This window comes from Salvelinus sp. IW2-2015, linkage group LG32, assembly GCF_002910315.2.
Source record: "Salvelinus sp. IW2-2015 linkage group LG32, ASM291031v2, whole genome shotgun sequence".
NCBI lineage: Eukaryota > Metazoa > Chordata > Actinopteri > Salmoniformes > Salmonidae > Salvelinus > Salvelinus sp. IW2-2015.
In genome coordinates, this window is record NC_036871.1 from 25982790 (window position 1) to 26007461 (window position 24672).

General features: G+C 43.9%; 1 protein-coding gene across 3 annotated transcripts in view; it reads left to right on the plus strand.

The window, feature by feature from the left end:
* Nucleotides 1-24459, plus strand: part of LOC111956507 (tensin-3) — a 72171-nt gene extending 47712 nt beyond the window's left edge. For 2 of the 3 annotated variants that reach the window (XM_023976959.2, XM_023976961.2), the window contains exons 17-26: nucleotides 6135-6276; nucleotides 7286-7881; nucleotides 8110-8196; nucleotides 8403-8534; nucleotides 19055-19150; nucleotides 19390-19467; nucleotides 20249-20329; nucleotides 20572-20755; nucleotides 21061-21129; nucleotides 21264-24459. In XM_023976959.2, coding sequence (XP_023832727.1) covers nucleotides 6135-6276; nucleotides 7286-7881; nucleotides 8110-8196; nucleotides 8403-8534; nucleotides 19055-19150; nucleotides 19390-19467; nucleotides 20249-20329; nucleotides 20572-20755; nucleotides 21061-21129; nucleotides 21264-21438 — 1640 coding nt within the window. In that variant the 3' untranslated portion in view covers nucleotides 21439-24459. The remainder of the gene's footprint in view (nucleotides 1-6134; nucleotides 6277-7285; nucleotides 7882-8109; nucleotides 8197-8402; nucleotides 8535-19054; nucleotides 19151-19389; nucleotides 19468-20248; nucleotides 20330-20571; nucleotides 20756-21060; nucleotides 21130-21263) is intronic. The other variant, XM_023976960.2, reaches the window with a different exon arrangement.
* The last annotated feature ends 213 nt before the right edge of the window (nucleotides 24460-24672 follow it).

Sequence of the window (24672 nt, forward strand, 5' to 3'; positions counted from 1 at the left end):
CAGTTATAAATCTGGTTGTTCTCAGAGATTGGGAGTGATGTTTTGGTTTATCATCTACTGGCATACATCTTAAACCATCCTTTTAGAGTATAGAGACATAATCAGACATGGCATAGGTCCCTTCTGTGGTTCCCTCCCTCCGAAACAAGTCATAAAGAGGGTTTTTGTTCCAAATCCAGTTGAGTAGTTGGCAGAGTTTTGCCGTCCTGTTGTGACTGTGGGTCATTGGTGAGGCATGGCAGTGATGATATCAGATGTTACACTCACACACACAAAGTGAGACTCATAGAGGTGACCTTCATGTTCGTCTCTTTGTCCCTCTCTGACCCCCACCAGCCTGTTGTCATGGTGATCTGTGTCAGAGGGGTTGTGAGAGTGACAGCACCCCCAGACTGATCTGTGGCCCCACTGTGCCCACTTTGCCCAAGCATGCACCGTGTATAGAATCACCGCATTCAGACGTGCCACGTAACCATGGTTATGCAGGGTCGAGGAATTGGGGGGCACAAAAACAATTTTCTTTCTCCAGTGAAAGTACCTCTGTGTCAAAAGAAGGGTCGAGGAACAAAAAGAAACCAGTACCCCTCTATCTCGTTTCGTTGTCTGCCTTGTCCTCCACATTCCCATAGAGGTAACTGGGAACCCATGGAAACATCAGTCAGTCACTGAGCTGTATGGAATCTGTGGACTGGAAACATGTGGTTTCAGGTTCTGGGGGCAGGCACAATTTTTCTAAATTTTTATTTCACCTTTATTTAACCAGGTAGGCCAGTTGAGAACAAGTTCTCATTTACAACTGCGACCTTGCCAAGATAAAGCAAAGCAAAGCAGTGCAACAAAAACAACAACACAGAGTTACACATAAACAAATGTACAGTCAATAACACAATAKAAAAATCTATGTACAGTGTGTGCAAATATGGAAGAGTAGGGAGGTAAGGCAATAAATAGGCCATAGAGGCGAAATAATTACAATTTAGCATTAACACTGGAGTGATAGATGTGCAGATGATGATGTGCAAGTAGAAATACTGGGGTGCAAAAGAGCAAGAGGTAAGTAACAATATGGGGATGAAGTAGTTGGGTGTGCTATTTACAGATTGGCTGTGTACAGGTACAGTGATGGGTAAGCTGCTCTAACAGCTGATGCTTAAAGTTAGACAGGTAGATATAAGACTCCAGCTTCAGTGATTTTTGCAATTCGTTCCAGTCATTGGCAGCAGAGAACTGGAAGGAAAGTAGGCCAAAGGAAGTGTTGGCTTTGGGGATGACCAGTGAAATATACCTGCTGGAGCGCGTGCTACGGGTTGGTTTTGCTATGGTGACCAGTGAGCTGAGATAAAGCGGGGCTTTACCTAGCAAAGACCTATAGATGACCTGGAGCCAGTGGGTTTGGCGACAAATATGTAGTGAGGGCCAGCCAACGAGAGCATACAGGTCGCAGTGGTGGGTAGTACATGGGGCTTTGGTGACAAAACGGATGGCACTGTGATAGACTACATCCAGTTTGCTGAGTAGAGTGATGGAGGCTATTTTGTGAATGATATTGCCAAAGTCAAGGATCGGTAGGATAGTCAGTTTTACGATGGTATGTTTGGCAGCATGAGTGAAGGAGGCTTTGTTGCGAAATTGGAAGCCGATTCTAGATTTAATTTTGGATTGGAGATGCTTAATGTGAGTCTGGAAGGAGAGTTTACAGTTTAACCAGTCACCAAGGTATTTGTAGTTGTCCACATATTCTAAGTCAGAACTGTCCAGAGTAGTGATGCTGGTCGGGCGGGAGAGTGCGGGCAGCAATCGGTTGAAGAGCATGCACTTAGTTTTACTAGCACACACTGAACTTATCTGAAAAGTAGTTGGTGAACCAGGCGAGTCAGTCATTTGAGAAGCCAAGTCTATTGAGTCTGCCGATAAGAATGCGGTGATTGACAGAGTCGAAAGCCTTGGCCAGGTTGATGAAGACGGCTGCACAGTACTGTCTTTTATCGATGGCGGTTATGATATCGTTTAGGACCTTGAGCGTGGCTGAGGTGCACCCATGACCAGCTCGGAAACCAGATTGCGGAGAAGGTACGGTGGGATTCGAAATGGTCGGTGATCTGTTTACTAACTTAGCTTTCGAAGATTTAAAAAACCAGGGCAGGATGGATATAGATCTATAACAATTTGGGTCTAGAGTGTCTCCCCCTTTGAGTAGGGGGATGACCGCGGAAAGCTTTCCAATCTTTGGGGATCTCAGATGATACGAAAGAGAGGTTGAATAGGCTAGTAATAGGGGTTGCAACAGTTTCGGCATAATTTAGAAAGAGACGTTCCAGAATGTCTAGCCCAGCTGATTTGTAGGGATCCAGATTTTGCAGCTCTTTCAGRACATCAGCTGKCTGGATTTGGGTGAAGGGGAGGGGGGGGGGGSATGGGCAAGTTGCTGCAAGGGGTGCTGAGATGTTGGCCGGGGTAGGGGTAACCAGGTGGAAAGCATGGCCAGCCGTAGAAAAATGCTTATTGAAATGATCGATTATCGTAGATTTATCGGTGGTGACAGTGTTTCTTATCCTCAGTGCAGTGGGCAGCTGGGAGGAGGTGCTCATATTCTCCATGGACTTTACAGTGTCCCAAAACTTTTTGGAATTAGTGCTACAGGATGCAAATTTCTGTTTGAAAAAGCTAACCGTAGCTTTCCTAACTGACTGAGTATATTGGTTTCTGACTTCCCTGAAAATTTGCACATCGCGGGGGCTATTCCATGCTAATGCAGAATGCCACAGGATGTTTTTGTGCTGGTCAAGGGCAGTCAAGTCTGGGGTGAACCAAGGGCTATATCTGTTCTTAGTTCTACATTTTTTGAATGGGGCATGCTTATTTAAGGTGAGGAAAGCACTTGGAAAGCACCATGGTGAGGAAAGCACTTTAAAGAGCAACCAGGCATCCTCTACTGACGGGATGAGGTCAGTATCCTTCCAGGACAATTCGATTAGAAGGGCCTGCTCGTTGAAGTGTTTTAGGGAGTGTTTGACAGTGATGAGGGGTGGTCATTTGACCGCGTACCCATTACGGATGCAGGCAATGAGGCAGTAATCGCTGAGATCCTGGTTGAAGACAGCAGAGGTGTATTTAGAAGGCAAGTTGGTCAGGATGATATCTAAGAGAGTGCCCATGGTTACGGATTTAGGGTTGTACCTGGTAGGTTCCTTGATAATTTGTGTGAGACTGAGGACATCTAGTTTAGATTGTAGGACGGCCGGGGTGTTAAGCATGTCCCAGTTTAGGTCACCTAACAGWACAAACTCTGAAGGTAGAAATAGAATGAATAGAACKGGTGTTTCAATTGAAGTCAATGACGGCATAATGACTGGACTGGCAGCCATTGCAGGTGAACCCATAAGAGCAAAGAAGAAATTAAAAGCAGGAAGTARAAGCAGGAAGTGTAGCCATCAATATGTGCTGTGATTTGTTGATTCAACTCAACTGACATTACAAAAAATGCATTCCATTGCATTAGCCACATCAGTTAACATAGTTTGAATGAACATTGTACATTACCATGGTAATTACTGCATCACAATACCAGGAAGCCATTGTGAGTGTACCAATGAGTTTACCAGTCACATTTCTATGGCTAGACAYCTGTCAGGGTTTCCAGAGCTATGATTGATGAAATAAAAGCTTTACTCAATTATGTCTGGGGACTTTTCATTTCTGCTTGAATGAATTAGTCTGATTTGTTGACTCAGTGCCACTGCCTGCCAGGCAGCAGTAAGGCCTGCCAGGGAGAGTAATCTGCTCCGTACTGAACAGATCGATGAATGGCTGCTGTACTGTTGAGCTAGCAGCAGACTGACTTACTGACTGACTGGAGAATGATTTAACTAACACCACTGCTGACTGCTCTGTTTGGTATTGGATGTACTCTATTATACTGCACCCGGGGAGAGCGCTTTTATTTGACTGAAATTCTTAAGGGTATGATTAAGAGTTTAGGCATTTTTGCCCAGTTTTTGTTTATGTGATATCCAGATGTTTTGGAGAAATTGGATCTGTATTTCTTTTGGAGTGTTGGTCAATAGACGGTCTGAAACAAGCAAATAAGAAAATGCTAATGTTAAACGAGGAAGTGTCAGAGGATGGCCCTAAAAATCTCCAAATGCTCATGTTCCATGTGCAACCAGAGGAAATAAAACTCTAGACCACCTTTACTGCACACACAGAGACGCGTACAAAGCTCTCCCTCGCCCTCCATTTGGARAATCTGACCATAACTCTATCCTCCTGATTCCTGCTTACAAGCAAAAACTAAAGCAGGATGTACCAGTGACTCGCTCAATAGGGAAGTGGTCAGATGACGCAGATGCTAAGCTACAGGACTGTTTTGCTATCAAACACTGGAATATGTTCTGGGATTCTTCCGATGGCATTGAGGAGTACACCACATCAGTCACTGGCTTCATCAATAAGTGCATCAATGACGTTGTCCCCACAGTGACCCTACGTACAGACCCCAACCAGAAGCCATGGATTACAGGCAACATCCACACTGAGCTAAAGGCTAGAGCTGTCACTTTCAAGGAGCGGGACTCTAACCCGGATGCTTATAAGAAATCCCGCTATGCCCTCCGACGAACCATCAGGCAAAGCGTCAATACAGGACTCAGATTGAATCCTACTACACTGGCTCCAAAGCTCGTCGGATGTGGCAGGACTTGCAAACTATTACAGACTACAAAGGGAAGCACAGCCGCGGGCTTCCCAGTGACACAAGCCTACCAGATGAGCTAAATTACTTCTACTTCTGTAACCATGAAGTGCTTTGAAAGGCTGGTCATGGCTTACATCAACACCATTATCACAGAAACCCTAGACCCACCGCAATTTGCATACCGCCCCAACAGATCCACAGATGACGCAATCTCTATTGCACTCCACACTGCCCTTTCCCACCTGGACAAAAGGAACACCTACATGAGAATGCTATTCATTGACTACAGCTCAGCGTTCAACACCATAGTGCCCTTAAAGCTCATCATTAAGCCAAGAACCCTGGGACTACACACCTCCCTCTACAACTGGATCCTGGACTTCCTGACGGGCTTACCCCAGGTGGTAAGGGTAGGTAACAACACATCTTCCACATTGATCCTCAACACGGGGGCCCCTCAGGGGTGCGTGCTCAGTCCCATACTGTACTCCCTGTTCACCCATGACTGCATGGCCAAGCACGACTCCAACACTATCATTAAGTTTGCAGATGACACAACAGTGGTAAGCCTGATCATAGACAATGATGAGACAGCCTATAAGGTGGAGATCAGAGACCTGGCCGTGTGGTGCCAGAATAACAACCTCTCCCTCAACTTGATCAAGACAAAGGAGATGATTGTGGACTACGGAAAAAGGAGGGCCGAGCACACCTCCATTCTCATCGACAGGGCTATAGTTGAGAGCTTTAAGTTCCTTGGTGTCCACATCACCAACAAACTACCATGGTCCAAACTCACCAAGACAGTTGTGAAGAGGGCACTACAATGCCTATTCCCCCTCAGGAGACTGAAAAGATTTGTTATGAGTCCTCAGATCCTCAAAAATATCTACATCTGAACAATCAAGAGCATCCTGAATGGTTGCATCACCGCCTGGTATGGCAACTACTCGGCCCCCGACCACAAGGCACTACAGAGGGTAGTGTGTACGGCCCAGTACATCACTGGGGCCAAGCTTCCTGCCATCCAGGACCTCTATACCAGGCAGTGTCAGGACGGCCCTAAAAATCTCCAAAGACTCCAACCGCCCTAGTCATAGACTGTTCTCTCTGCTACCGCATGGCAAGCGGTACCGGAGCGCCAAGTCTAGGCCTAAAAGGCTTCTAACAGCTTCTACCCCCAAGCCATAAGACTCCTTAAGAAAAGCTAATCAAATTGATACCCGGACTATATGTTATTTTTCTATTTTCTTCTTCTTTTTTCTTCTTTAAACTGCATTGTTGGTTAAGKGCTTGTAAGTAAGAATTTCATGGTTTTATTCAGCGTATGTGACAAATCAAATTTGATTTGAAAGATGTTTAGTGCATTCTAGCCCTAGTCCTTGAATGTATTTATCCAATATGTTTCATTTGTCATGTATGCCCTCTCACACCCCCACAGAGCCTCACGGTTACTTAGAGATGATTGGTCACCTTCCCCAGTCCACAGATGAGGGCCTACCAGACTCCTCCTCCAGCAGCCATAGGTCCTTCGGCTCCTCTCGCTCCGCCTTCACAAGTGGGACGCTCCAACGGACAGACAGGTATAGCCAGTCACAAACAAGCCTTTCACATAATTATTAGAAGCCTAGGTCATGTTTATTCAAAGGTCATTTCTTGGAATATAGTAGATGGTTATGGACCCAATCACTTAGATTTTTATATATACTGAAGAAAAATATAAATACAACATGTAAAGCGTTGGTCCCATCTTTCATGAGCTGAAATAAAGATCCAAGAAATTTTCCACATGCACAAAAAGCATATTTCTATCAAATTTTGGACACAAATTTGTTTACATCCCTGTTAGTCAGCATTTCCCTTTTGCCAAGATAATCGATCCATCTGACAGGTGTGGCATACTAAGAAGCTGATTAAACAGCATGATCATTACACAGGTGCATCTTGTGCTGGGGACAATAAAAGGCCACTCTAAAATGTGCAGTTCTGTCACATAACACAATGCCACATGTCTCAAGTTTTGAGGGAGCGTGCAATTGGCATGCTGGTGGCAGGAACGTCCACCAGAGCTGTTGCTAGATAATTTGATGTTCATTTCTCTACCATAAGCCACCTCCAACGTAATTTTAGAGAATTTGGCAGTACATCCAACCAGCCTCACAACTGCAGACCATGTGTAACCATGCCAGCCCAGGACCTACACATTTGGCTTCTTCCCCTGCGGRATATTCTGAGACCAGCCACCCGGGCAGCTGATGAAACTGAGGAGTACTTCTGTCTGTGATACAGCCCTTTTGTAGGGAAAAACTCATTCTGATTGGCTGGGCCTGGCTCCCAAATGGGTGGGCCTATGGCCTCCCCTGCCCAGTCATGTGAAATCCATAAATTAGGGCCTAATTTATTTATTTAAATTGATTGATTTCCTTATATGAACTGTAACTCAGTAAAATCATTGAAATTGTGGCATGTTGTATTTATATTTTTGTTCAGTATAATTATGGTTATAGCCTACATGTTCTGAAAATACGTTATGGTCGTACAGATGTGTTTTTGATTATCTTCTAATTTTGGTGTTCTTCCTCCTTTCTCCAGCCCCTCCATGGGTCAGCCCTGGCCAGAGGACAGAGCCCTCCTGAGCCGCCAGGCCTCCCTCAGCACCTGCCCCACCCCCAGGCACCCCCCTCCCCACTCCATGTCCCTAGACTACGGACACCACTCCCCTCCCATGCACCCCCACCCGGCCCCCAATGCCCACAGCTCCCCACGTGGAAGCCAGCGGAGCCACATGGCCCGCTACGCCCTCACCCACAGCCCCGCACACAGCTTTGATGAGCAGGACGACTCAGGCCTGGGGAGCTACGGCACCGCCGACTGCCCAGTCTCTGCCTCTCCTCTTCTGGGGAACGGAGGCATGGAGAGGGGCATGTTGATGTCTGGTTCCATGGACCAGCAGGGCACCATCCGGACCAAGCAGCACCAGCAGCTCCAGGCCCAGGGGGCCTTGCCTCCGCTGCTGCCCGAGAAGAGGAGGGCGTCAGACGGGGAGCACTCCCTGGGCACGGCCTCCCCAGCCCCCAGCGGGTTCTCCAGCCCACACAGCGGGAGCTCCCTCAGTATCCCCTTCCCCAATGTCCTGCCTGACCTCTCAGCCTCTGCACAGATGCCGGGCACTGCCTTACCTCTGCCAGGTAACCCTCAAGCTAGCGCAGTCAATAGCCAATCACTTATATGAGCCAATGGCTTGGGTTGGTGCAATACTTTAAAGAAGGTAATCAGTACTGTATCCTTTAGGTACTGCCCTGTGAGTGTTCTCTGTCAATTTGGATTTGCCACATGTGGATGTCTTTTAAATGTAGTGTTTGAATTCCTGAGGTCTTTGGCTAACCTCTGGTCTGTTTGTGATACTGTATTTCCAGATGTCCTGGCCATCAAGCAGGTGACTGTAAAATTTGTGCAAGACACATCGAAATTCTGGTACAAGCCTGATATCTCCAGGGACCAAGGTAAAAACATGAAGAAATACTTGTCTTGTCTACCAACTGTATTTTGTCTGCTGAATTTCCATGATGCTCTTCAACATGTTGAAAGTGATTTTGTCCAGTTTTAGCAGTTTCCAATTTGCACACTCCTCCATGACACCATCGTTAAAATATCTTCCTCCTCTCCTCCTTTACTCCTTTACTCTATACTCCTCTTCTCCTCCTCTCAGCTATCTCAGTCCTGAAGGACAAAGAGCCTGGTTGTTTCATTGTACGCGACAGCCACTCCTTCAGAGGTGCTTATGGGCTGGCCATGAAAGTGGCCACACCCCCTCCCTCAGTCCTGCAGCAGACCAAGAGAGGTAGGCATTGGCTGAAATATATAAATGGGCGGAGCTTTGGTTCGACTCAAAGCGGTTCCTGTTTGATGTAGGAAATGGGAGTAGGATGATGATTGAYGAAGCACATATATGCTGACCTAAGTCCTTTTTGTGTTCACCCATGGTCATTGTTAGAATCGTTGGAGGATAAGCTGATCCTAGATCTGTGCCTACAGGCAGGTTCCACCCTATTTCCAGAACCTTTCTGCCCCAGTAGAACAGGGGTATCATGGAATGAGCCAACTGAGAGGCAGCATCCTGGGAATCTAACAATAACAATCACCATAAAACCCCTCTACTATTACACCCCTATGACCTTACTTCCATGGAGGGAACATGATAGTCACCTCTCTGTCCCCTCTCTCTACAACTCCTAGCTTTGGGTCTCTCTTCTGGGCAGTATCATGATAGAGCCAAGCAGCCCTTCTCTTTGCCAACTAGTCTTAGATGTGGCGGCTAGTGTTTCAAGACAAACAATAGACATGCTGTCTTTATAAACCTGCACAGATTTCAGGACTTTCTCCAGAGATACTTTTTGCCTTACTTTACTTGACATATGCCGGCTGAAAAAAAACAGCATACACCAGCATAGGCTGGTGACCAGCCTTCATTGTGTTTTCATTGGTTACCAGATTTTGTTGTGTTTTGGCGGGTGACCAGTCTTCACTGTGTTTTTGCTGGTAACCAGACTTTGCTTTGTTTTTTCTGGTGACCAGCATTTTCAGTTTTTTTGCTAGTGACCAGCCTTCGCTGTGTTTTGGACACATAAGCTGGTCACCAGCATACCAGYATATGCTGGTCACCTGCACAACCAGCATCAAGTCACATTATGCTGTCTTGCAAAGTGATGTCTAATTCCTATTGAAATCGAGCCTGACTGGGGATATCCAAAAATGTGAACTTTTATTCACCCACAATCTGCAATCAAAATGACTGCCAGGGTTACCATTTCAGTAAAAGGTGCATTAGGTCCAACTAACAGATTGGATTAGTTTAGAAATTGTACTCTATTTATCTTTGTGTAGCACGAAAGTTGAAATAAATACAATTGTGTAAATGTCTAGTAGTTATGTCTAGATTTGTTTTAAAGCCCTGGATAGGCCACATATGCTATAAACAGGGTCCCTGTAAGACCACAATTGCTTTGCAGCATGTTCAGGATGTCTTTAAAAAGTGAGTCAGTATACCATTTGAATAAACTAGATATCCTAAATAGTGTTGTGTTTGCATTTTCTCGAAGTCAGCCAGCCAAGAGTAGGCTTACCTATAGGTGAGTATGGGTGACAGTGACTGATCAATTGTTTAATTCAAGAGAGGTTTTATCCGAGCAAGGGTTCAACATCATTCCTGAAGTCAAATATATCTCCAGGTCTACACTATGTGCAGGGTAATGTTCATGAATGTGTTGTAGCATTAACCAACCCTAACACCGAACATTACCATAACCACATGTTTTCAATAAAAGACACATGAAACTGGTTATGCTATTGAAGAATCCACATTGAACAGGCCAATATACTAATGTCTAACTTTATAAACGTGTTCTTAAGTTATTCACTATTTTGTTTATATCGCTTATGAGACTGGACATGGAATGGAAAGTAGTCGACAGAAGAATCCCCGAYTTGCGCGAGCTAGGCAAATTAGAAAAACAAGATACCCAAATTTGACTCAAAATGCAATTAGGCTTCTTCCTGTAACTTAGAACCTGACACTTTTCCATTGACTTCTGCAAGAATCTTCTTTGCGCACACGCGAATTACAGGAAGTAATGTAATCGTTTGTTGAGTCTCTTGGTAGATTACCGTCTCTGATTCAAGTTTCTCCAGTGATAAAGTTGTACATTTTCTGTGACAAAAAGAAATGAGAGGATTTCATATTATACATGTCAGACACATAGTGTTCTATAATATACTTCAATCTGAACGTTTTGTTCACATAATGTGCCTTATGTTACCGCTCCATTCTTTTCTTAAAATGTTTTATTTCATTTTTTTCCATTTTTTCATTGAATATCCAAAACATACAATATACTTGCAGTGAAGCCGCTCAACAACTACACCACACMRGTCATCCAACAGACTCCCATTCAGTGCGACACACAGAAGCATCTAGGGTCAACGCCCTTCTCAAGGGCACGTCGACAGATCTCCCACAAGGACAAAAAAAACGGGGACGCAAACCCTCCAGGATCCCCCCACAGTTCCCCACAGCTGTCCCTCAACCATCCGAGACCCCTCCCACAGTCACCCCCCTAAGAAAAAAACAAGAAAATATATTTTTTTTTATTGCRGGCCCCCCGCAATGCACCAACAACTAAGAAAATGAACTCATGAGAAAAAAGAAAAAGACAAAAGAAAACAGAAAACAACAATGCAAAAAAAACAAGGGACATCWAGGACAACTAAAATYATAACAGCAAGGCCAACTTTATATGTTTGAGTGCATGTCTGGCACTATTTACATATCTGTGTGTCCTTGTATGTGTGTATTTGAATGAGAGTGTGTGTATATGCATGTGTACGTACACGCTTCCTAATCCTAATCCTTTTCTTTAGGCTAATATACACAGGCTACAATAGTGTTTTATGAAATGTTACTAACATTATAGAAATAACTACACATTCTAGCTATACCAATAACACCAATAATCAATGCAAATATCCAATGYTGCTACTTGCAAGTAATATCCAGCAGCAGTAAGGCCGCGTGCGTCTTCTACTAAAACAAGTCCACGTGCTGAACAGCAACTAGCCATGTTGGAGTCCATTTCAGTGGGGGATGGGCAGTGCGGGCAATGTACAGTGCATTCGGAAAGTACTCAGACCCCTTCACCTTTTCCACATTTTGTTACGTTACTGCCTTATTCTAAAATGAATTAAATTACCTTTTCCCTCATCAATCTACACACGATACCCCATAATGATAAAACAAAAACAGGTTTTTTGAAATTTTTGCAAACGTATTTAAAATAAAAAACATAAATACCTTATTCAGACCCTTTGCTATGAGCCTCGAAATTGAGCTCAGGTGCATCCTGATTCCATTGATCATCCTTGAGATGTTTCTACAACTTTATTGGAGTCCACCTGTGGTAAATTCCATTGATTGGACATGATTTGAAAAGGCACACACCTGTCTATATAAGGTCCGACAGTTGACAATGCATGTCAGCAAAAAACAAGCCATTAGGTCAAAGGAATTGTCCGTAGATTGTCCACAGATCTGCGGAAGGATACCAAAAAAGTTCTGCAGCAATGGAGGTCCAAAAGAACACAGTGGCTTCCATCATTCTTAAATGGAAGAAGTTTGGTTGCAACAAGACTCTTCCTAGAGCTGGTCACCCGATCAAACTGAACAATCGGGGGAGAAGGGCCTTGGTCAGGGAGGTGACTAAGAACCCGATGGTCACTCTGACAGAGCTCCAGAGTTCCTCTATGGAGATGGGAGAACCTTCCAGAAGGACAACCATCTCTGCAGCACTCCATCAATCAGGTCTTTATGGTAGAATGACCAGATGGAAGCCACTCCTCAATAAAAGGCACATGACAGCCCACTTGGAGTTTGACAAAAGAGCACCTAAAGACTTTTGGACCATGAGAAACAAGATTCTCTGGTCTGATGAAACCAAGATTGAACTCCTCGGCCTGAATGCCAAGCATCACGTCTGGAGGAAACCTGGCACCGTCCCTACGGTGAAGCATGGGGGTAGCAGCATCATGCTGTGGGGATGTTTTTCCGCGACAGGGACTGGGAGGCTAGTCAGGATCGAGGGGAAGATGAACGGAGCAAAGTACAGAGAGCTCGTTGATGAGAACCTGCTCCCGAGCGCTCAGGACCTCAGACTGGGGCGAAGGTTCACCTTCCAACAGGACAATGACCCTAAGCACACAGCCAAGACAACGCAGGAGTGGCTTTGGGACAAGTCTCTGAATGTCCTTGAGTGGCCCAGCCTGAGCCCAGACTTGAACTCGATCTAACATCTCTGGAGAGACCTGAAAATAGCTGTGCAGCGACATTCCCCATCCAACCTGACAGAGCTTGAGAGGATATGCAGAGAAGAATTGGAGAAACTCCCCAAATACAGGTGTGTCAAGCTTGTAGCGTCATACCCAAGACTCGAGGCTGTAATAGCTGCCAAAGGTGCTTCAACAAAGTACTGATTAAAGGGTCTGAATACTTACAGTATGTAAATGTAAAATGACATTTWTTTTTTWWATTTTTTTTGCAAATAATTATAAAAACATGTATTTGCTTTGTAATTATGTAGTATTGTGTGTAGATTGATGAGGGAAAACACAATTTAATCAATTTTAGAATAAGGCTGTAATGTAAYAAAATATGGTAATTAGTCAAGCGGTCTGAATACTTTCCAAATGCACTGTATATGTGACTCAAATACTATCAGGATAGATTGAAGGTGATGCTGTTGAATCATAAAGACCTATCCAATTGTTTACCAGATCGACAAAAAAGTTCAGTCCACTGGTAGATCACGTGTGCCTTGCATGCAAGCCGCGCACGAACAATGTGTTGCCTGGGGGGGCAACCTCCTGGGACAATGTTTTTTTAGTAGTTTAACTTTTAGTTTTTTTGCCATGGGGGAGAAAGAAGAATTTGCAGTTTTATAGCTAATCTCATGCTATTTACACATTTTACCATGAGGCTGAGAAAATGTTGCAGTTTTAAAGCAAATTTCCTGTAATAAAAAAAAMAACATTTAATGTTTCCTGTAGAACAGGAAAATTATGAGACAAGATTAAGTTGCCTGGTTTCATTTTATTACATTTTAATAGAATGTAATAAACATTTTTTCCCCCAAAAGAATAAAGGGTCAATTATCTGGTTCATAACAATGCTTGGTTGAAAAATATACATTCACATACTTTCATATCCTATGTTCAGTCTCTTTAACAGTACATATACAGAGCCTTCAGAAAGTATTCACACCCCTTTACTTTTTCCACATTTTGTTGCGTTACAGCCTGAATTTAAGATGGATTACATTGAGATTGTTTTTGGTCACTGGGCTACACACAGTACCCTATAATGTCAAAGTAGAATAATGTCAATATGTATATTTTTAAACATTTTTACAAATTAAATAAAAATGAAAAGCTAAAATATCTTGAGTCAATAAGTATTTAACCCCTGTGTTATGTCAAGCCTAAATCAGTTCAGGATAAAGATTTGCTTAACAAGTCACATAATAAGTTGTATGGACTCTGTGTGCAGTAATAGTGTTTAACATGAGTTTTAAATGACTACCTCATCTCTGTACCCCACACATGCAATTATCTGTAAGGTCCCTCAGTCGAGCAGTGAATTTCAAACACAGATTTAACCACAAAGACCAGGGAGGTTTTCCAATGCCTCACAAAGAAGGGCATTTATTGGTAACAGACATTGAATATCCCTTTGAGCATGGTGACRTTATTAATTACACTTTGCATGGTGTATCAATACACTACACCCAGTCACTACAAAGATACAGGCGTCCTTCCTAACTCAGTTGCCGGAGAGGAAGGAAACTGCTCAGGGATTTCACCATGAGGCCGATGGTGACTTTTAAAAAGTTACAGAGTTTAATGGCTGTGATAGGAGAAAACTGAGGATGGAGCAACAGTATTGTAGTTACTCCACAGTTACTACACCAGTGGTGTAAAGTACTTAAGTAAAAAAAAATGTTTTTGTGCCATCTAGTTTGCTTAATTTAAGGAATTTGAAATGGTTTATACTTTACTTTTGATACTTAAGTATATTTAAAACCAAATACTGTTAGACTCTTACTCAAGTAATATTTTACTGGGTGACTTTCACATTTTCTATTAAGGTACATTTACTTTCACTTAAGTATGACAATTGAGTACTTTTTCCACCAATGGTGAAAACAAGGGAGCTTGTACAGAATAAAAATATTCCAAAACATGCATCCTGTTTGCAACAAGGCACTAAAGTAATACTGCAAAAAAATGTGGCAAAGCAATTAACTTTTTGTGCTGAATACGACTGTCACGCCCTGACCATAAGAGGGCCCTCGTTCTCTATGGTGTTTAGGTCAGAGCGTGACTAGGGGGGTGTCTAGTCATTTATTTTCTATGTGGCTGGTTTGTATGGTTCCCAATTAGAGGCAGCTGGTAATCGTTGCCTCTAATTGGGGATCATAATATACAGTGGGGAGAACAAGTATTTGATACACTGCCGATGTTGCAGGTTTTCCTACTTACAAAGCATGTAAGGTCTGTAATTTTTATCATAGGTACACTTCAACTGTGAGAGACGGAATCTAAAAACAAAATCCAGAAATCACATTGTATGATTTTTAAGTAATTCATTTACATTAAGCAGCGGAGAGTGGAAGAGTGGGTCATCAGTCCGGTGCCATCTGTGCCAGCTCCTCGTACTCACCCTGAAGAGCCAAAGACCGTCAGGAGGCGATGGAGAAGTTGGGAGAGAGATAGAGATGAGATAAATGTTATGTAGGTGTGTTCTGCACGGAATCCGACCTAAAGAGCCTGTCAGCAGTCTCTGAGTCCTGTGCCAGCTCTCTGCACCCTTCCTGAAGTGTGTGTCACCAGTCCGGTGCCACCTGTGCCGGCTCCACGCACCAGGCCGCCAGTGCGCCTCCCCAGTCCGGTACATCCTGTGCCAGCTCCCGCACTCACCCTGAAGTACGTGTCACCAGTCCGGTGCCACCTGTGCCAGCTTCACGCACCAGGCCTCCAGTGCGCCTCCCCAGTCCGGAACGTCCTGTGCCAGCTCCACGCACTCACCCTGAAGTACGTGTCACCAGTCGGTGCCACCTGTGCCGGCTCCACGCACCAGGCCTCCAGTGCGCCTCCCTAGTCTGGTACGTCCTGTGCCAGCTCCCCGCACTCGCCCTGAAGTGCGCCTCCCCAGCCGGTGCCACCTGTGCCGGCTCCACACACCAGGCCGCCAGTGCGCCTCCCCAGTCCGGTACTTCCTGTGCCAGCTCCCCGCACTCGCCTTGAAGTGCGTGTCACCAGTCCGGTGCCACCTGTGCCGGCTCCACGCACCAGGCCTCCAGTGCGTCTCCCAGCCCGGTACGTCCGGTGCCAGCTCCCCGCACCCGGCCTCCAGTGCGCCTCCCCAGTCCAGCTCCAGGGCAGGAGCCTTCCTCTGCGCCGGTGTTCCAGTCCAGCTCCAAGGCCGGAGCCTTCCTCTGCGCCGATGCCCAGTAGGGGTACGGTGTCCAGTCCCGCTCCAGGGCAGGAGCCTTCCTCTGCACCTGTGTCCAGTCCAGGCACGGTGTCCAGTCCAGCTCCATGGCAGGAGCCTTCCTCTGCGCCGGTGCCCAATCCAGGCACGGTGTCCAGTCCCGCTCCAGGACAGGAGCCTTCCTCTGCGCCGGTGCCCAGTCCGGGCACGGTGTCCAGTCCCGCTCCATGGCAGGAGCCTTCCTCTGCGCCGGTGCCCAGTCCAGGCACGGTGTCCAGCCCCGCTCCATGGCAGGAGTCTTCCTCTGCACCGATGCCCGGTCCGGGCGGGTGTCCAGTCCTGGCATGGCCAGTGTCCAGGACAGGAGCTCTCCTCTGCGCCGGTGCCCAGTCCAGGCATGGCGACCAACCCAGCTCCATGGCCGGATCCGTGGGCGGGGCGGGTGCTACGACCCGCACCGGTTGGCCAGCAGAACCAGTTAGACCATGCTGGTCAGACCAGCTTGACCAGCATCCGACCAGCTTAGACCACCATGGACCAGATTGGAATTTATCCTGGTTTATGCAGTTTTTTTCAGCAGCACAGTTAATGTTTTAAAAAGCACATTGAAATACAGCCACAATTCAATTCAGAAATAGCCTGTCATGCAATGTTGCTTTGTTCATGGCATGCAGCTCTTCCTGGAACTAATGTCTTTTTTTTATGGCCGATGCCATTTCAAATCAAATTGCATTTGTCACATGCGCCGAATACAACGGGTGTAGACCTTTTYGTGAAATGCTTACTTACAGGCCCTTAACCAATAATGCAGTTAAAGAAATAGAGTTAAGAAAATAGTTYCTAAATAAACTAAAGTAAAAAAATGTAATCTAATCAGAAAGTAACACAAGAAAATGACATAACAATAACGAGGCTATATACAGGGTATACCGGTACCGAGTCAATGTGCGGGGATACAGGTTAGTCAAGGTAATTTGTAAAGTGACTATGCATAGATAATTAACAGCGAATATCAGTGGTGTAAAAACAATGCAAATAGTCCGGGTGGCCATTTGATTAGTTGTTCAGCAGTCTAATGGCTTGAGGGTAGAAGCTGTTAAGGAGCCTTTTGGTGCTAGACTTGGTGCTCATGTACTTCTTGCCGTGCGGTGGCAGAGAGAACAAACAGTCTATGACTTGGGTGACTGGAGTCTTTGGCAATTTTTTGGGCCTTCCTCTGACACCGCCTAGTATATAGGTCCTGGATGGCAGGAAGCTTGGCCCCAGGGATGTAGCGCCTTACGGTCAGATGCCGAGCAGTTGCCATACTATGATACTTCTTTGGTGATGTGGACACCAAGGAACTTGAAACTCTCGACCCGCTCCACTTCAGCCCCTTCGATGTTAATGGGGGCCTGTCCGGCCCTCCTTTTCCTATAGTCCACGATCAGCATTGAGGGAGAGGTTGTTGTCCYKGCACCACACTGCCAGGTCTCTGACCTCCTCYCTATAGGCTATCTCATCGCTGTCGGTGATCAGGCCTACCACTATCGTGTAGTCAGCAAGCTTAATGATGGTGTTGGAGTCCTGCTTGGCCACGCAGTCGTGGGTGAACAGGGAGTACAGGAGGGTACTAAGCACACACCCCTGAGGGGCCCCTGTGTTGAGGATCAGCGTGGCAGATGTGTTGTTGCCTACCCTTACCACCTGGGGGTGGCCCGTCAGGAAGTCCAGGATCAAGTTGCAGAGGGAGGTGTTAAGTCCCAGGATCCTTAGCTTAGTGATGAGATTTGTGAGTGCTATGGTGTTGAACGCTGAGTTGTAGTCAATGAAYAGCATTCTCACATAGGTGTTCCTTTTGTSCAAGTGGTAAAGGGCGGTGTGGAGTGTGATTGAGATTGCGTCATCTGTGGATCTGTTGGGGCGGTATGTGAATCTGGCTATATTTCAATTGAAAACAAACATAAGGGACTTCTAAAGAAAAGATAAATCATTATGATAATCTGAAGTCATATTCAGACATATTTCTAGGAATAGGCCTAYAGAACACTAAGCTTGATATTTTTTACCCCAAACTTCTACCCTAACTAGGGCTGTGACGTTCATGGAATTTTGGATGATTGTTATTGGTCATATTGGTTAGCCAAATGACCACGGTCAACGTTATAATTGTTTGAATAGAAAAAAAAAGTGTTATCTTTTAATAGTTTTTTTTTTTAAAGCTCCTCTCCTCCGATCCTGCTGCTGCAGGGGGGGGGGGCGTATCCTAGGCAACCAAAGACTTGTTTGCTACAACACCTTGCTTGTTTCAGCAAGGAGCAACAAAGTTTAATCACGTTGTAAAGAGTTCATGTTATCGCTGAAACGGACTCAACCGCACGAATGCCCGGCCGTCACATCTTCAGTCAGCTGTTCATTCCAAACAAATTTACGCTTATGACGGTTATTTTATTTTCATGAATGTCTTCATCCAGAATCGTCGATTACATAATTATACGGTAATTGTACCAGCCCTAACACTAACCCAAAGGAACATGATCAACTAATGTGAATACTCCTGGAATGTGTTTGTGTTGCTCTCTGGGAAAGAAAGAAAATGGGTGCTGATAGTAATCCTGTAAGGCCTCAGAAACACCAATAGCGTTTGCTGGCCGAGAGTACTTAGCACCTGTGAACAGAGTGCAGGCCGTAATTTCCAAATCGAGTGTGCATCAATCTTACATGTACAATCGAGTGAAAGTGTTGTCAGTCAGACATCTACAGCGGGTGGTCCCTAAAACACAGCACGCTGAACGACACTGGTGCCCCTATGCCCAGCCCAGAGCACAACCCACTGAGCCCTGACCCCTTTCTCCTTTTGTTCTGGTGTCGCTCGCCCCCTAAGCTTGCAGCAGGCTAGCACCTATAGTAACATTATGACGCAGTCCCTCTCCACACCTTCAGCTTTACTTTGTGACTCCTTAAGAGATTGAATCCCGAGCCGACTCCAGATGAAGGATTTTCTCAGGTCCCTTTGTACTGGAGGACATTCCTCAGATCCTCATGCCCCTCGGACACGCTGTTGTTAAATCATAATAACACTTATCTCAGCAGTGATTGGATAAGATTTATGTAACTCTTAGAATTCAGGAATAGGAGTTAACAGGGGTAATAGAACTTAGACACCGGTAACACAAACCCTAACCCTCATTACAGCCAACAGGTATAGTGCATTGTTACGGGTTATACACATGTTATGAGCATTTATTAAATTACTGTGTATCATAACGTTCTCTCTCTCTCTCTCTCTCTCTCTCTCTCTCTCTCGCTCTCTCGCTCTCTCGCTCTCTCTCTCTTTCTGATAGGAGGAGATCTGTCCAATGAGCTGGTCCGTCACTTCCTGATTGAATGTTCACAGAAAGGAGTTCGGTTGAAGGGCTGTCCCAATGAACCCTACTTTGGTGAGTGTCTCTTCTCTAGCACACTTTACATACTCGATTGAGGACAGTGGTAAAACAGTGGGGACCTCTGCTGGTTACTCTGTGTAACCAGCTAAATAATTTGACATGTTTCAGAGTTCCCTCTACTGGATAATCAACACAACTGCGCTTCAGACCTTCAGACCTTATGTTGAAAGCTCATCACAACTCTAAATTGCTATGATGTTTATAGTATGTTTTCTATTGTTTTTGTTTTCCAGGAAGTTTAACAGCGTTGGTGTGCCAGCACTCAATTACTCCCCTGGCCCTGCCCTGCAAACTCATCATACCTGACAGAGGTGAGAAGCTACATCTTAGTATCATCAACAGAACAGATTTTACATTCACACAGAGAGTGTTGTATTTGACAAAACATATTGTGTCCCGTGGAAAAGCGAGAGAAATTAACACTACTCTCTCTTCTCTCTGTGCAACTAAATGTGACAGGGCTATAAATTGCAGTGCAGTTTAGAATGATATATATATACAGTAACAATCAAAAGTTTGGACACACCTACTCATTCAAGGGTTTTTATAAATTGTTTACTATTTTCTACATTGTAGAATAATAGTGAAGACATCAAAACTATGAAATAACACATATGGAATCATGTAGTAACCAAAAAAGTGTTAAACAAATCAAAATATACGTTATATTTGAGATTCTTCAAAGTAGCCACCCTTTGCCTTGATGACAGCTTTCAAAATAAAATATATTTTGATTTGTTTAACACTTTTTTGTTTACTACATGATTCCATATGTGTTATTTCATAGTTTTGATGTCTTCACTATTATTCTACAATGTAGAAAATAGTAAAAATACAGAAAAACTCTTGAATGAGTAGGTGTGTCCAAACTTTTGACTGGTACCGTAAATTATGTGATTTATTAGCCTGTGCATGCAACTCTTGTCAACTTAGATGAATTGCCTCTACATGGTAGCTATAAACTCACGTCATCAGTGGCAGGGCCAGTAGAGAGATTAATTCAGTGATATATCAATGCCTCCTTTATCCCTCCTTTATCACTTTCTTCATTACATTGTATAGAAAATATTTTTTTCCCCCCAATGTCCATAGATCCTCTTGAAGACATGGTGGAGAATACTACTACACAATCTATCACCAACTCTGCTGCTGAGCTGCTCAAACAAGGAGCAGGTAGGGCTTAAATCCTTTTACTAACCACAAATCATCATTACGCACATGTTTATACAGGTGCATGACTATTAGATGAATCAATGGGGATTATATTAAAGGCTCATAATGAAGTATTGAGCAACAACAACAACGACCTCGGTTCCTTAGTGATTGTGTAGATAACATGCATTTGGTCTTGCAGTGTGTACTGTGTGGTTCCTGTGTGTGTTTCATCAGTGAGTAACGTGTATGTTTCTCTGCAGCATGTAACGTGTGGTTCCTGGGCTCGGTGGAGATGGAGTCTCTGACGGGGTACCAGGCTGTGCAGAAGGCCACCAGTGTGACGCTGGGCTCAGACCCTCTGGGTTCAGACCCTCTTCCCACCTCCACCGTGGTCCACTTCAAAGTCTCCTCACAGGGTATCACCCTCACCGACAACCAGAGGAAGTGAGTCATGGAGAATACACAGACAGAAAGACAGACACAAACACACACATAATATGTATGGTCACATTAGGAATGCATATAAAGCTAATATAAAATGATACATATGGGTTAACAACAATACTTATGAAAGGGATTGAAATCTCATTAGCAAAATATTTAACAAAACTCACTGGAGACTAGCAAAACAGAATCAACAATTGTTCTGGTTAGCATTTATGTGCGTTGATAAAGTAGTGTCAAAAGTAAAGTAGTATACAGTAATAATATGCATTTCTCTTTTTCCCTCCTCCCCCTCTTCTTTCCAGGTTATTCTTCAGAAGGCATTATGCAGTGAACACTGTCATCTTCTGTGCATTGGATCCTCAAGATCGGAAGTGAGTAAAGATGCCAGAATAAACATAATTTGAAATAAGAGTACGGTGGGGCTAATATCATCACTTTATACTGTTTGTATGACACCTTGCTGACAGTATGTTCTTCTTGTGTTCTTTCCCCCAACCATTCTTAGGTGCAAAAAAGATGGCTGCACTTCAGCAAAGATCTTTGGCTTTGTGGCGAGGAAGACGGGCAGTGGGCAGGACAATGTGTGCCACCTGTTTGCCGAGCACGACCCCGAGCAGCCCGCCAGCGCCATTGTCAACTTCGTCTCCAAGGTGATGATTGGCTCCCAGAAGACCAAGTAGACCTGCCACGCTGCTAGCTGATTGGCTAATGGGGCTGTTTCTAAAACTGGAAACTGTATTGTACAACCCACAACCTGAGGGTTATGACCCAGGACTTATTACGTTGGACTGGAAGGCAGTGGAAAAGAGTTCCACCCACAGAACTAGAATGAGTTCTGTGAGTCTCTATTTCTATGTTTCCACCACCTAAGAATGGGATACAACGAACAATGGATAACTGGACATTGGATAGATTTCTCTTGATAACGAGCATGCAACTCCACCACCTATCCAAGTAAACTCCTAGTCACAGCACAGAGGGAGCTGTGGACCATCAGCAGGACAGGGGACTCAATCAAATATTTCTTGAGTCGAATGAAAACTCAAAACTTCCTTTGACTTCATTTTCTAATAGACTCTCCTAATGATGAGCATTAGGGGTGTGTATGCAGGGAAACATAGAATACTACAGGTATATTATAATGTGTATTTCATTTTCATTTATTGTTATAGAACTAATACAGGTGTTTGCATTTCTGTGGGGTTTACAGTTTTATGTATCCCAGCTCTTTACAAGTTAGTTAAATATTCCTATTCTCAACATGCTCTGTATGGTGTGATACTATACTAAAGTTAGTTACATATTCCTATTCTCAACATGCTCTGTATGGTGTGATACTATACTAAAGTTAGTTACATATTCCTATTCTCAACATGCTCTGTATGGTGTGATACTATACTAAAGTTAGTTACATATTCCTATTCTCAACATGCTCTGTATGGTGTGATACTATGCTCAAGGGGACCCTAGAAGCCTGGCATGTAAGGGTTTGTCGTGTCTAATATTTAACCAAAATGAAAGAAACAATATAAATAAAGCATTACTCAAGCTATTAAAAAGGGTAATGAAAAATACTTAATGAAAAACTTAATGAAAAACTTTTTTTGTAAATGCATCAAATACTATTATAAAAGTAATATCTATTGACTTCAAACATCCCTGAACTCATGTTTTACTATCCCAATAATTTCCCTTGAACTTTGATGTTGCTAACTCTGGAAACGTATGTGAGTTTAACCATTATCAAAACTAAAATACACACAAATGCTATGATCTGGATGGGGAGTGTTAGGATGAATTAAACCACAGACCATTATTTTATATGTAAACCCTAATATATTATATGATTAGTTTATCTAATTAGTTCATTACTTGTACTTCAAACTCCTTTATTACTTAATTCAGTAAAACTTTGTCTGGAAGAATGTTTAAACATTGATACATCACTGTTTGTTTTTCCTCTGGCTAGTCTCAAATAATTGTTTTCAATTGTATTTTTGGTGGTATATTATTGCCTCTAACTATATATTGGAATGTCTCATTATTAATATAAATATTTACATATATATATATATATATACATTAGAGGACATTTGTATTATATATTTCATTTGGAATTCATAGATTTCTTTGTGTTGGAACAATAGGTGATTATTGAGCTAAATGGAAAAGTGCAAATGTATTAACATTGCCCACTCAATGCACCGTGTGAGATCAATCAAGCTCAACTTTTAAAACACATTTTTGTCTAAATTGACTTTCCTGATCACTTATTTCTTTATGTCAAATAATCTGGACAGGGACCATCTAATCCAATACGGCTTTGTTGAAATATTATACAGTCATTGTTTATGTACATTGTCATTGTATTTTTTCATATTTTTCTCATGATGTGCTAGTTATACACTTTATATACAAAAGTATGTGGACACCCCTTCAAATTAGTGGATTCGGCTATTTCAGCTACACCCGTTGCTGACAGGTGTATAAAATCGAGCACACAGCCATGCAATCTCCATAGACTGACATTGGCGGTAGAATGGCCTTACTGAAGAGTTCAGTGACTTTCAACATGGCACCGTCATAGTATGCCACCTTTCCAACAAGTCAGTTTGTCAAATTTATGCCCTACTAGAGCTGCCCCGGTCAACTGTAAGTGCTGTTATAGTGAAGTGGAAACGTCTAGGAGCAACAACAGCTCAGATGTGAAGTGGTAGGCCACACAAGCTCACAGAACAGGTGCTGAGGCACGTAGTGCGTAAAAACGTCTGTCCTCGGTTGCAACACTCACTACCGAGTTCCAAACTGCCTCTGGAAGCAACGTCAGCACAAGAACATGTTCGTCGGGAGCTTCATGAAATGGGTTTCCATAGCCGAGAACTCGCACACAAGCCTAAGATCACCATGCGCAATGCCAAGTGTCGGCAGGAGTGCAGTAAAGCTTGCCGCCATTGGACACTGGAGCAGTGGAAATGCGTTATCTGGAGTGATGAATCACGCTTCACCATCTGGCAGTCCGACGGACAAATCTGGGTTTGGCGGATGCCAGGACAATGCTACCTGTCCCAACGTATAGTGGCAACTGTAAAGTTTGGCGGAGGAGGAATAATGGTCTGGGCTGTTTTTTGTTTTTTTTCCCAGTGAAGGGAAATCTTAACTCTACAGCATACAATGACATTGTAGACGATTCTGTGCTTCCACCTTTGTGGCAACAATTTGGGGAAGGTCCTTTCCTGTTTCAGCATGATAATGCCCCCTTGCACAAAGCGAGGTCCATAAAGAAATGGTTTGTCGAGATTGAGGTGGAAGAACTGCGAGCCAGACCTAATCGCCCAACACCAGTGCCCGACCTCACTAATGCTCTTGTGACTGAATGGAAGCAAGTCCCCACAACAATGTTCCAACATCTAGTGGAAAGACTTCCCAGAAGAGTGGAGGCTGTTATAGCAGCAAAGGAGGGACCAACTCTATATTAATGCCCATGATTTTGGAAAGAGGTGTTCGACGAGCAGATGTCCACATACTTTTGGTCATGTAGTGTATCATCTACAGTCTGTACCTCATAATACCTTTACTATCTCACATTTGGAATAATAATGAAGTGTCATATTGATCCTGCAGCAAGTGACATGAACAGTTCATTTGTATATTAGAAATTACATTTTCAATGTTAGATGTAAATAAACAAAAGGGAAAAGTAATGTCATTGGTACATTTATTTATTCTCAAAAAGTAGAGAGAGAGAGGGAGAGAGAGAGAGAAAGAGAAAGAGAGAGAGAGATCTGACTTTCAATTCAGGTACCACAGAATGAGATATTTGTTGAGTTTGGCAGTATGTCTGATTTGTATGTCTGTTGTTCCTCCAGGAAACCAGAAGAGGGTGCTAGTAACACACAAATCCTTAAGAGTCTAAA